Source organism: Telopea speciosissima, chromosome 7, assembly GCF_018873765.1.
Source record: "Telopea speciosissima isolate NSW1024214 ecotype Mountain lineage chromosome 7, Tspe_v1, whole genome shotgun sequence".
NCBI lineage: Eukaryota > Viridiplantae > Streptophyta > Magnoliopsida > Proteales > Proteaceae > Telopea > Telopea speciosissima.
In genome coordinates, this window is record NC_057922.1 from 21,374,543 (window position 1) to 21,389,138 (window position 14,596).

General features: G+C 38.8%; 1 protein-coding gene across 1 annotated transcript; it reads right to left on the minus strand.

Moving 5' to 3' along the window:
• Window positions 1-423: 423 nt before the first annotated feature.
• Window positions 424-13,571, minus strand: LOC122666745 (nodulation protein H-like). The gene is made up of 7 exons (XM_043862807.1): window positions 13,365-13,571; window positions 7,695-7,886; window positions 7,385-7,626; window positions 7,050-7,308; window positions 1,850-2,029; window positions 850-1,005; window positions 424-767 (listed from the first exon to the last, which is right to left on the minus strand). The coding sequence occupies exons 2-7, from the start codon at window positions 7,719-7,721 to the stop codon at window positions 591-593; spliced, it is 1,041 nt and encodes a 346-aa protein (XP_043718742.1). The 5' UTR covers window positions 7,722-7,886; window positions 13,365-13,571; the 3' UTR covers window positions 424-590.
• Window positions 13,572-14,596: the final 1,025 nt, after the last annotated feature.

Here is a 14,596-nt window from a genome sequence, read left to right on the forward strand (position 1 = left end):
CAATATGTATGGTGGTAACTGAGGATTCACGTTAAAAGTAAATCAGACCTCAAAATATCGATAAAATATTCTACAAGAGAATTCCATGATCTGAAATTATATTAAACAACTGTCTAAGCTACTTCCATATAAATCTCAGGGTGACAAGGAACGGCTCTGGAGAAAGGCTGTAGCAGGAAGCAGAATAAATACTTGACTGTCAAAATTTCGAAGTCCATTATTTCTTCAAGGAAAAAAAATAAATATTTTAGGCGGAATCAAGAATATTTAAAGAGGTACACCCACCTTGCTTTTAAATACAAAATTATATTACCACCCACCCCCCCACCCCCGCTTAAAAAAAAAAAAAAAAAAAAGGAACCAACTGTAGATAATTTTACAACATAAGGATGGAGGAAATGGCAATGGGAAATTACTCATGCAAGAAAGACCTCTTCTTTCTACTGAATTTCTCAAAATCTCAGTTATGACTATCATCCATTGAGATAAATAAATGTGAATGAAAGCCACGTATACAGATAATGTTATAGTGCATAGTTAAAATCATGATATAAGCACTACTGAGAAACAAGGAAGCAATTGATACAAGACTAGATAATGTAATCAGTATGGAAGAGGAAATGCTCATACTGCGTTCCTTTGAGTGTTCTGTAGACGTCCTCCCAGTTTTCTACTTGCTCCAAAAGAGGTCTGGTGTGAATCTTCACTTGGTGGCTTTGCAGTTTCTTAATTGGAACTCTAAGAAACTCTTGAACATCAGATAATACCTAATATCGTAGTGTGACTACATGTATCAGCCATAGAACAGAAAAATAAGATATAAGAAATTTCAAATGTCTGCAGTATCACCTTTTGGTTGTTGACAAGATCTTCATAATACAAATTTATATGGCGAGTGCTATTGAATTTTTGTAATGAATCTTCCATGATGTGCTCAAAATTCTTAAGGCCTGGTATCAAGTCACTGATATTGAGTGTAGGCTTGAATTGTGCCAGTATTTCAGCCTGCAACAAGCTACCTGAATAAGTGCATAAGCATGTGCACCAAGACTCAAGAAGAGACTAAAGGAGAAAAGATTTGTAAAACTGTTAAGAGATTTCAAGGGTCACATCCTAGAGGCATCTTGTATTATTAAGCCAAGACAATTATGTCAAAACAATGGAAAACCCAGAGAAAATTTACTTAATGAAGAAGATAAAGAAGAAGACACTGTTAAAAAATTAAAGCATCAATAGTAATTAGTAAATAATGATTGAAGCTAGAAGCAAATATTTCCTACCAAATTACTCTTGAAGCAAATTCTGAGCAGTTGGTCTTTTCAACTAAAGCCATGTAAAAGGTTGAGAAGCAACTGAAGAATCCAAAATCCTCTCACAGATAAGCTGGAGTTTTCTATTTATAAAATGGAAAGCTCTCAATGCTAGAATCCTCTCACAGATAAGCGGGAGTTTACTCTTTATAAAATGAAAAGCTCTCAAGGCTAGCATGTTTTGTTGCTAAAGTCTGTGGAGACTCATAACAAAGACCCTCAAAATCAGTCTTCACCCAACAAATGATCAACTTGCCTGTGCCCAAAAAGAGAGAAGAAAATACTGGACATAGAGAACAATTAGATAGTTTGCCAAAGATGGGAGTTCCCCAATAATGAGAAACTCTTTGAAGCTGCAGCACAAAATGAGTAGCTGTATTGAAACTATCCTATAAGCCTTCTTTTTGGGTGATAAATAAAGCTGAACAAGATTCACATGGAAAAATCAATTGGACACTCCAGTGCATGAACTTAGATAATGGAAATTAATAAGTGAAACACACAAATCAACAGAGAGAGAGAGAGAGAGAGAGAGCGACCTCTTCCTTCGTATGCACATGAGACTTATGGGTGCCATTGAGCAGCTTTGCTTCTCTATCATAATCATTTGCCATTAAAGAAATAAGCCTTCTCAATAGATTTCTTCGAAATAGAAATAAAACAGAAACACCCTTCCCGTTAAAATAATTAACGATCTGCTGATGATTAACCATGACAGCCTGAAAAGAGGCATCAGAAATTTCAGTAAAAACAGAAGAAACCAATACAGGGTAGTATGGCATAACAATAACAATGAGTGCATTTATGTACTGAATATATGAAAATTAAAGAAAACAAGATATTCATTATGTGACTAAACCTACAAAGAACAGTCTGGTCCAGTTTCTGATGTTATAACTTATAAGCACTTACAATTTGCATGTTACAGTTTACAGATATGCCCAACTTCCATGGTACCTTCCAGAAATCAAAAACAATGAAAATGAGGTGGTACAGCATGACATAATAGACAACAGTTCAAATACATTTCAGGAACCTATATGGTATTTGAATTCGATAGTATCCAACTGATTTCTCAAATTCATAATGATATAATGCATATATTTACATTGAGACAACTCACAATAATAAACAAATAGGAAAATATCACACAAATTAGATGTACTAATTATATATTGAGATTGAGACTGCCTGAATGATACCTCTATAGTTTGCGGAAGCAAATACTACATCAAGAAGACTGAGCAGAATCCAGGAAAGTTTGAGGATAAAGCAGATGAAGGCATCCTTCTAGGATACTCTACACATAGCAAAGACTATAAGTGCTACAACAAAAGGCTGAGGAGAATAGTAGAAAGTGCAGATGTGAGGGTTGATGAAAAAAGAGACTACCCAAGAAGTGAAAGAAATGATTCTCTTACCTATGAGAACTTCACTGAAGAGAATGACAAAGATGAGACTGACAGAAGGGCATATGAGTCAGACAAGGAAGGGACAGAATCAGACGCAGAGAAAGGGAAAATAGAAAAGAAGTCATCCAGAGGAGCAGATTATTGGTGATCTCAGTGCAGGAGTGCAGACTAGGAAAATGAAAACTAACACCTACTCCCTTTTGTCCCACATTGAGCCCAAATATGTGATTGAGGCAAGTAAAGATAAAAGTTAGGTGAAAACTATGGAAGAAGAGCTGGACCAAATTGATTGAAACCAGACTTGGGAGTTGGTTCCTAGGACAGCATACAAGAATGTGATTGGAACCAAATGGGTCTTCAGAAACAAGCTAAATGAAGATGGTCAGATTATTAGAAACAAGTCAAGACTTGTTTGCGAAGGGTATGGTATGCTCAAGTAGAAGGCATTGACTTCGAGGAGAATTTTGGTCCAATGGCTAGATGGGAGGCAATGCGGATGTTTCTTGCATTGGCAGTCTACAAAAATTTCAGTGTGTTTCAGATGGATGTGAATTCATCTTTTTTAAATGAGACTCTAGAGGAAGAGGTTTACATTGAGCAGCCAGATGGATTCCAGTTGGAAAATGACCCAAGTAGCATTTGCAGATTGAATAAGGCTTTGTATGGGTTGAAGCAAGCACCTATAGCATGGTTTTCAAGATTAGATACTTATTTGTGCAAACTAGGGTTCAAGAAAGGTCTAGTAGACAACAATCTGTACAACAAGACTGAAGACAGCAATCAGCTTATACTTGTGGTGTATGTTGATGGCATCATCTTTGGGGGCCACAGAGATGAGCTGTGCAGAGACCTTGATGAGAGAATGTAGAAGGAGTTTGAGATGTCCATGATTGGTAAACTTTCCTATTTCTTGGGTCTGCAGATTAGTTAGAAAGATAAAGGCATATTAATATCTCGGGTCAAGTATGTGAAGGAAATGTTAACAAAGTTCACTATGGGAGGATTGTAAGCCTGTCATAGTTGTTAAGGGGCCCAGGCGAACCAAGGCGATTGAGGGGGTTAAATATCAAGACAACACCAACAAGGCGACAAGGCGTCGCCTAGGCGACCAAGGCGACACCAGAATTCAAAGCGCCTGGACGCCAAGGCGTCGCCTAGCCTGCCAGTACACCTATGATGACTGGGTGTAACTGTGTAAGTTGAGCAAGGACGATGACTCTCCATCAGTTGACCACACAATGTATAGGTCAATGATTGGAAGTTTGTTGTTTTGACAGCTAGCAGACCAGACATTTTGCAGTCAGTGTGTAGCCAGCCCAAAGGAATCTCATGTGACAGCTGTGAAGATGATCTTCAAATGTCTGAAGGGAACCATGCAGTATGGTTTGTGCTATCCTAGGAGCAAGGATTTCACTCTATCTTCATACTCAATTGCTGATTGGGAAGGGTGCGTGGATGATAGGAAGAGCACAAGTGCAGGTGCGTTCTATCTAGGTAACAGGTTGGTAGCATTGCACAGCAAAAAAAGGATCAGATTGTCTCCCTATCTATAGCAGAAGCAGACTATATAGCAACAAACTCATGTTGTACTCAAGTTCTGTGGATGAAACAGATGTTGAAAGACTTAGACATTGAGTTGAGCAAGCCAGCGTCAGTGTATTGTGACAACACTAGTGCCATCAACATTTCCAAGAATCCAGGGATCCACTCTCGGACCAAGCATATAGTCATCCAGTATCACTTCTTGAGGGAGAAAGTTGTTGAAGGAGAGGATCAGTTGGAATTTATCCCCACAGCAGAGCAGGCAGCAGACATCTTCACCAAACCATTACCTAAGGAGCAGTTTCAGTATCTCAGACAAATGTTGGGGGTGGTCATCCTTCCCAAGCATTGAGGTGCACAAGGCACACAAAGAGGCAGGGGGAGCTTGCTGATTGTAAATCATTTGCTCCCGTATTGGACTCAGGGGGGTCTTGAGCAGCACCCTTTGGACTTGTCAAAGGGGGAGAGAGAATGTCCTCATCACAATATGGGGGGAGAGAGAAGTCTGGGCAGAGAAGTCCCAACCCAAAAGTATTGCAGACAGGGGGAGTTTGCAGCTTGAAGATCAGTGCAGTGAAGTGGCTGTAGAGGAGAAAAGCTCTCAATGTTGAGTGTTGAAGTGTTTAGTGTTGCCAACAATTCCAAAGGGGGAGATTGTTGAGCTATGGTTGTCACTGCTGTCAGCACTATTAGTTAAAGTTGTGTTCTGTGCAGTGACAATGTTGTGGCAGGTGTGGCCGCATGTGGTTAAACTAAGTCGGTGATAGCCTTCCAGCTGGAGTACCATTGTGGTATTTTGAGGAGTAGAAGACCAAGATTCCGCAAAACTTGAAGGAATGCAGAAATTACCCAGAATCGAGATTGACAAGAGAAGGCTCAATGTCGAGTCATCAAAATCGGCACTATGTTGATGTCAAGTGGTGAAGGCAAAATGTCAACTGAGGTTTGTGATAAGGTCTACATTCAGAAGATTCTGTTTGACACTTTTGAGGAATGGATCGATGTCAAAGGAGGAAGGGAAAATGTCGAGTCAATCGACTGAGAGTCTTGACAGCCAAACAATTTTGTTTGACACTTTCAAGGAATAGGTCCTCGTCGAAGGAAAAATATCGACAGTGTGCCGATGTTAACTTGAGGGCTTTCGATGTCAACCCTAATGGTACGAATGACTTTTCGCTTTAAGTCATTGCAGCCTATTTAAAGGGCCCAAAAGGGCAAATTCAAAAGAGAGGAGAAAAAGCTCTAATAGAGAAGAAAAGGAAGAGAAAGAAGAGGGAGAAGAGAGCTCTTGCATTAACTCACTCCACCCACCATTCTTGAGTGATCTATTATCACATTGAAGGCTTAGAGAAAGGTAGTTGAGCTTTTATGAGAACCTAGAGAGGGTTTTGCAAAGGAAGAGAAGAAAAAAGGGGTCCCACAAGCAAGCATCCACTTGAAGATTCAAGTTTCTCCTACAAAAGGGTTAGTTGAAGATTCCAGTGATCACTAAAGCTGAGGTTGGTGACTCAAAACTCCTCCGGGTAGCAGGAACCAAATCAAAGCAAGGGTGTAAGGGACTAAGGGTTTCTACCTAATGGCTTGTTTCATTTGTATTCTTGTACTCCTTATGTGCTAGGCCTAGGTTGATTTTGTTGAATACCTAGACTAGCTAGTGCTACATTGTACGGCAATCAGACAAATAAGGCCATTAATTTTGTATTGTGCTGTCCAGTGAATGATGAACACGAGGGTTGTAGCTCCCAGGTAGTTGTAGCTACCTAAACCTTGGCGTTATAGTGCCCTCTTGGTTGTGTTGGGTAAAGCAGGGGTTGTAGCTCTTGGATCATTGTAGCGATCAAAAGAGAAGTGTTGAGCATATACGAAGCCCATGTGAGGCATTGCTCCGTGGATGTAGGCATGTGCCAAACCACGTAATATTTGGTGTTGTGGGTGTGCTCTGTGGTGAATGTGTGTTGCTTATTTTCATCTGCACTTACATTTCTAGGGCACACGTACATTTATATTATTGTGTCACCTTGTAGGGGCTGGTCACTGGTCTAGTAACCAAGTGTTTGCAAGCTGTGGCTGTGTGCTTGCAGGATGGTGTGTGTGATTGTGAATGAAAATAAGGTTAAGCCATCAAGTAACAGACCAAAGCAATTCAGTGTGAGCTGGGCAGAACAGTTAGGTCAGCTAGGTTGAAAAAGAGAAAAGGTTTTAAATCACTGATTCACAACCCCCCCCCCCCCGGCCCCTCAATGACAGCCATTGTCCAACAGTTATCAATTTTATTTCCATTAAATCCAAATCTCATGCTATTTTTGGATGACCAAAACAATGGGGAAAAATAACCATACTAGTACAAAAAAAAAAAACTCAGCCTTATCCCAACTTAATGGGGTCAGCTACATGGATCCAAACAAAACAAGATAAGGAAAACTGAGGTCTAAAAAGGGGAATGAAGAGATGGGCAATGAGATGAGAAATGAAAAATGGAAAATTGAAAATGACAAATAAAGGTTGGGAAATAAAAAGAAAAATGAAAGATGAAAGTAAGAGGAATAAGGCACAGCCCAGAAAGTACAATTAGTACAATTACAAACTAATGATTCCTAGACATAAGTTTTGCTCTTCAAAGAAAACCCAGTATGATGATTGAGCTTGAAGTAAGACACGAAAGAATGACAAATATATAGTTTTAAGCATCCAAAACAAGATATAGCTATGTAATTTAAAAGCCGACATTTTGGACTTTAATGAACAAAGAAAACAAAGGTGAGCAGGGAAAAGGAAATAATTAAACCTGGTTCAGCATCCACTTGAAACCAACTGCAGCGACACAATCATTTTTTGCAGCACTACTCATCCAGTCTAACCTATATACACTATCTAATGTCTTCAAAATAGCTGAAATATTGCTTCTCCTTTGTTTTACAGAGAAGATTTCACCATTGGAACTAATATTAGGATGACTGTTCAGCAAAGTTTCAAACCACCCACTTCCAGATCTCTGCATGGATAAAATAACAAAGAACCTGACTGGAGTACATGCACATTCCCCCCTGTGAAAAAAAACTCCATGAGTTAGAACTTGGAAACTGAACTGGATGCAGTACTCTAGTAGAATGCTTTGATAACCTGCTATATGAATTAGGCCGCGGAAAATGGACAAAGCGGGTTTCTTCACGTGACGTTCCATTTATATCACAACTTGTCTCGGTCAACCCTGTAACGGGAAATATATTCTTTGGATTTACCTGTACAGTTATCTGCTTTAGACAAACAGAGCAAATGTACAGTCCAAAAGCCATGACAAAGAAAAAAAGCACCAGACGCAGCAGAAATGGTGATCTTTTAGGTGTCTTGAAAGAAAATATATTCTGCACATGGGAACAACAAAAGTCAGTCAATTGTTAATGGGAACAAAAGAAAATGATATGGGGCTTACCTCCTTCTCCATGATCATGTTCCACATTTAAAAGGACACAAGGATGGAGCATTCTCCCATCCAATAATCTGTCGTTTGCTCTATAACCACACCAATAATTGCTGCAATTTCCTTCACAGATTTCATTATTAACATCTGAAGCTGAATGGGAGTTTGTCCATAATCTTGCATTCTGTTAATGAATATATTTTCCTGAAAGCCAAAAGGAGAGTATGCTTGAAGAATCCCATAGACAAAAAGCATAACACAACATTACCAAGTCAAAGTAGGAAACAGTGTGAAAATAAAACTTAAAGATATCTCCAATTTGTCTTATGAGTAAACCATTTCACAACAACTCAGCCTTATCCCATAAGTTAGGTCTTGTTTCAAGTATGATGTCTAATAGAGCTGACTGGAGGGCAAGGATCCGTGTGGCTGACCCCAATTAGTTTGTATAAAACTGATCTGTAGTTGATGTTGTTGTGTTCATTTTCTTTACTTTTAATTTTTATATCTCGCGGTCTCACCTTCAGAAGGATCCATGTACCCAACCCCATTCAGTTGGGATAAGGCTGAGTTTTTGTTGTAGTAAGCCATTTCACAATGAAAACTGAAAAGGCTATAGAGCAGGTAAATAAACAAGCAGCTCAGAACAATGAATATAAATTAGTGCAGCATGGGTACATGCAGATGGGTTGGAATCTGGCATTTGCTGGCAATCCAGCTAAGCAATCTGGAAAATTTTGCATCTAGGGACTATCAAGAAGAGAGAAAATATTTGGTTCAATGAGTAAACCTAGGGTATTAATAGCATTAGATGCTACACTACTGATTTTGTCATCAACATGTTATTAAGGGATCACCATTGTTTGATTCGCCACCCCCACCCCAAAAGAACTTCTGGCTCCATCCTAAGAGAAATTACAAGCCTCTATTATCCTTCTTTGTTTGCAGAAATGAACTTACAATACAATTCTCAACTCAACCAAACCTCATCCAATCTAAACAAGGTCACTACACAAATCCTGGTTTGCCATTCAACTCACCGGCCATGGCAAATCGTGTTTAGGCGCTTTTCCTTGATCAGATTAAGCTGGTCATATCGTGCTCTCACCCATTTTGCTTCTTCAAGTTCAGCTTCCATCAAAATGCGCAAACAATTGATCAAGAAGTTGGTCAACTTTCGCATGAAAGAAGGTAAAAGAACGAGAGTTCGTGCTATTGTTTATCAAACTTTTCATCGCCCAGCTCGAACTGAACGCGACCACTAAATGGATCGATGAAGGATATCCCCTTTTGGGCTCACTCTTGGCACCTTTCTCAAGGAAACTTCCTAAAGAAAGAAGAGAAAACAGCCCTCAGGAAGCAACTTTCCCTGGTCAATTTGAGGATCATCCGTATAGGATACAAAAAGAAATTCCAGATATTTGATATCTTTCTCTTTGAATGAGATCTCAATTCCAGCTACGGTTTCATTAGCCATCTTACAACTAGAATCCCTCTTTTTTCCGATCCGGTTCCTCCACCACCGCGAACCAGTTTCATTCCATTTCGATAGTTCAGACAACTTTCTTTGGGTATGCTTCCAGTCTCATTCAATAATGCCAGTTTTCTTTCAATTAAAAGAACATTCTTTTGTGAAAAAGAAAAGATTTCGGGATTTTCTGCTAACAGCGGATTCTATTCCGAGAAAAACAAAGAGAAAGAGAAAGATAACTCTTATAGTCTTCTTAGGCTCTAGTGCAAGCTCCGATATTTAATGAAAATCTTTTCCATTTCCTGAGTTCAGAGCCGTACCCTTTGCATGATTTAGGGTTGAATGGCGGAACAGGATTTGATGTGGCCAAGACCGACCCCATTTAATTGGGATAAGGCTAGCTCAAGTTGAGTAATAAACATAAATGGTTTGAACCAATAGGGAAGGGGTAGGATCCCATTGGGATTCCACCCAGCATGCCACGTGTAAGGTCAATGCCTCATTCTCCAATGTGGTATTAACCAACAAGTACACAGCCAAGCAGGTGTAACCAAAATTTTGATAAGGCTAGCTCAAGTTGAGTAATAAACATAAATGGTATGAACCAATATTGAAGGGGTAGGATCCCATTGGGATTCCAACCAGCTTGCCAAGTGTAAGGTTAATGCCGCATTCTCCAATGTGGTATTAAACAACAGGTACACAGCCAAGCAGATGTAACCAAAATTTTCCAATTTAAGTGGAATATTATGCACCAATCCCCTAGAACGCAATATCGCATTATAGACTATAGGGCATGTGTGTATTGTCATAACCTCAGTCTATAGAAAAACTCTTTTCCAAATATTTTGTAATTCCGATTGGACCATGAAAAACATTTCCCAAAATTGTTTATGAAAATAAATATTAATTTTGAAAACTCTTCAAACAATTTACCAAAATACCACTAGATCCAACTTTGTGTCCAATCAATTACAGACAATCTCCCTCCTCAATATTCTCCCAATAAGAGTAGTGGCATGGATGTTGGGCATATCTTTCGAATATGGCCAAACACTACGAATCTAGTACACCAATATATAGTCAACGAGACATCAACCGTTGGTCCACCAAAACCCGCAATGTGTAACTGCATTGATAAGGACCCCTCAGGTCAAGGGACTGACCGTACATTACTGATAAAAATTTTGTTCCAATTCAATTGACAGTAACACACGTGTGAAATTCTCATATGATCTGCTTCAATGTACACACCATATGTACACTTGCACTTGTGTCCTGGAATATCCATTCCTAGGTACACACAGTGCGACGACCATATGCACGGGGTACCCAATCCTGTCCCTAGTTGTGAAAAATTTTAGGTTAAAACCTAAGGACTACCAAGGCCCGTTATTAAATCATGCAAATTTATATATATATATATATATATATGGATTTGATGGACACATTTCCAACAACAGTAAATCCCTCAACCACCTACTTCCTCCCAATTGTTTTGGTTTACAAGAATAACAAAATAGATAAAACAAGACATCTATTGTTATGCATATTTCTCTCTCCCCCCTGAGATAAGGTCTTCCTCTCTCCTGAGATAAGGTAAGGTAACTTCTCCATGCTTTTGCATTGGTAATGCAGGAGAAACTAGGATCTCCAGTTTGTTGCAGCCAGAAGAATCTCTCCTTGAAAAAAAAAAAGGGAAAGAATCCCTTTTCCATGTAGTACAATTCTAAAGATTCCAAGTCAAATTTTTCTAAATCTGTCTGATTTACATTTCAGAAATAATTACATAACATAAGCATAGCAGTAACTATACATTCTCTGGTGGTTCCCAAGCCACTGGGATTGAATCCAGCTCTGGAGATCTCACAGTGATCACAAACATTCAAATGGAGAAGCCCGAAGCAATGCATGTGAGTGACTGCTCAATCAGCTGGGACAAGGAGAAGAATTGTTTATGACTCTTCGCAACCTTCTTTCATTATTAAAAAAATGTCTATTATTGTGGGGTCATTTCGGTCTAAAAATGCACCGTTTCATCGAAATTTTGGTTAATTCATTTCGGTCGTTTCGGCATTTTACACCCAGAAATGGCCAAGCAAAACTCAGAGAAAAAATACAATATTTTGGCAAAATTTCGGTCTGGCCAAAATAGCCTTCCGAAACGAGATTTAATACTATGATTGCAACAAAAAACTCAATTTTTCTCCTTCACATCCTTTTCTCCAAACCCTAATTACAAGAGAGAGTTATTGGGAAAGAAGGTTATGGTTGAAATACTCAATTAGACCACTGCGTACAAGACAGGACATATTGAAACAATCCTGCATTTATAGGTCATAGAACTTTCCAATTTCAAAATCTTGAAGACTTCAGAAGCAAAACAACATAAATAATAACAATTTGAAGTTTCCAAATTCCAAATATTTTCATCTTCTACATGTCTTCAAAGAAAGATGGAGGAGGGGTCAAGGTCTCTATAATGATGTAGGACAGAGCACAGCTAACTTGACATTGCACAAGCTACACAGGACAGGGGAACATAGTAAGCAGAAACATCCTAGCCCCTAGCACATAGCAAGGTGAGTCAACCAGCAAAGAATTATACCTATGACCATGAATTTCCATGTTGCAGCTCAGTTGGCTGCCCAAAAGGTCCCAAAATATTGGCCACGCCATGCTGCACTGACATAACAAATTTCCATCTGGAAAGCGCTATGCTACATGGGACAGTGATTCCCCCTTTTCAAGCTATCTATAAAATAGAAAATTTAAATTTTCAAGTAGATTAAAGAGGGAAAAGTTTAACCAATGTCGGGCCATATACTTGAGATGGATTAAGAAATTGGACATGAGGACAATCCGGAGGATCACCAGCCTCACAAATGGTCTATATTGCCAACATTGTTCCTCCATCCCTCCACGTGGTTCGATTAGAGAGTTATTGTAGCAAAAAAATGTAGTGAACCATCTAGAATGAGTGAGTGAGTGTGTTTGTGTCCATGAGAGAGAGAGAATAAAGATAAATTTGGGGGAGGGGGGGGGGGGGGGCGGAGAAATTTTCATTGCTCTAAAGAATCCCAAGAGGGATCATCCATTGGAAAGTGTATGTGCAATACTGCAAAGAAGCCCTTTCTTTTGTTGATCAAACATTTCTCAAATGTTTTGGAGGAATATTAACAAAGAAACAGAACATCTAACTTCATTTTTCGCTTTAAAATTGTAATGATTTAGTTTTTTATCCACATGATTCTCTCCATAGAAACTATCCAGCATCATTTCTGAGGATTGAAGTGCATACAATAATAAATAGGTTAAGGTCTGTTAACCAAAGCCCTCTACACTTCAAGATCATTTGACAAACTTCGTTTTCATTTACAACAAAAAGAAGAAGATTTTGAGGTGGATTATCAAACCCAAGCTTATCGATCAAAAACTTCTAATTCCATTCTACATCTCAGATGAAAGGACAAATTCTTAGATAGAGTGAGAGAAAGAAAGAGAGAGATATCAGACTGATTAATTTCTCTTTGGTAACAAAGTTTCGAGTCAAGCCTCCCCCACCCCTCCCTTCTCCTTTTGGCATAATTAGTCAAGCCATTTGATCCCACAGCTCATGACCAATCATTCCAATAACCATATTTTGCATATCTATTCTAAATTCACTCTGAAACTACTCTGATTGCTCTAGAATTATTTCAGCCAATAAATGTTGGATCCCTTCCTTAATTTCTTCAGTTTAGATAAATTAACCTCTTATTAGGCTAAAATCAGTCATGATCTTAACTTGGTCTATATTGTCTATGAACCCTCACACCTTTTCTCCCTGAAAACTAAACCCACATTTTCCATAACAAAGAACCTATTGCAACAAACTTGCATTGCACATGGTGAGTGCATAAGTTTCATATTCTTTCCCTCACATCTCAAAAGAAAATACATATTAGATTCCCTGTCAATTTTTTTTTTCTTACAACCCTCATCGTTGTCAACTCTCCCGCCATTGCCCCTTCAAACAATTTCCTCTCCTTATCACCAGAAAATTTCAACATAAAAAAAAAAACACCAAAACTATTTGAAGCATGCAGAAAGTGCTTCGGGGAGAGGGGTACCAAGAAAACAGCTCAGAGAAATAAAAACTACATTCAGTAAGAAAATCAATCAGGTACCTAACTCAGTGTAAAGCACCCCAATCAAAAGCTATAACTAACCAGTTTGACTTTCGAATGCGCTTCTTGCTTCCTTCCCACCAACCACTCTACTCTTTCTTCAAAACCCTAGTCACAGAAACACCATTGAAAGCTCCAAACGAAGACCAAGTGCTCCGTATGGGCTGTCGGTCTGGTGACTGTGGTCTCTGCTGATGAACAGAGAGAGGGAGACTGAACGAGAAGAAGAAAGTTCCCTCCAAGAGTAAAGCTTTTTTCAGTGAGATAAGTAAGCTTCTAAAATATGGACTATATTAATCAAGTCTCACTCTCAAACTCTAAAAATCTCAAATCATGATGACGCGTCGTAAAACCCGTGCGAGAAAACCGACATTAGTTGGACATTTAAACGGCCGCTTATTTCTCGTGCGTCAACGTTTGTTACAAATAAAAGAATCTCCGGACGGTCACGGATTTGAGTCGCATGTTAGTCAAATTACTAGGCGTCACTATGCCTAGTGAAATATAACTCTTCATCATTTGTCATTTGATTTTGACATTAAACATTAAATGGATAGTTAATCCATGTGGTAGAGAACCCATACATCTAAATGATCAAATTTTATCAAAAATAAAAAGAAAGTTGGTTAAAATGTGATTGAAAATTTTAGTAAAATTATTAAAATGCCATCAAACGGAAATAAATATAAAATACAAATTGACATCTTTTGTAATATTAGTCACTTCTTCTACTCATTTTAAATTGAAATTGTACCAATGAAATACTTGTTTGATCCTCAATCACTGGACTAACACATGTACTTCACCAGGCATAACGACAAGAAAGAAAACCCTTTAAAATGGGTGGAATCTTTTATAACATGGACCCACATCCATTCATGTCTACCATGTGATAAATGCTGACGAAAACTGATTTTACCTAGATTTAAGTAAAATATGTAAGGGTTGGGTGATGGTAGGTCGTAAGTGCTGCCAACAGTTTATTCTCATGTGTTTTTATTGTAATAGAAGATAGGGCATTAAATTAATCTAAACTCTCCATTGAATTTCCACTCAATCAACGATTCCAAACCGTTTATGGTTACCAAAGAAAGAAAAAAATAGATGTAGAGGGATGATTCCTTTACGGGATTTGGTTGCAACTTGTCTTGTTTGAGCGTTGAGAGAAATGCATAAGCGGGGGGCGAGGAGGGGAATTTAGAGGGGTTGAGTCGGGCTCCTCTCCAATGAGGAGATCGCCCAATGAGGCATCCAATGGCCGGGCTGGCTGTGTA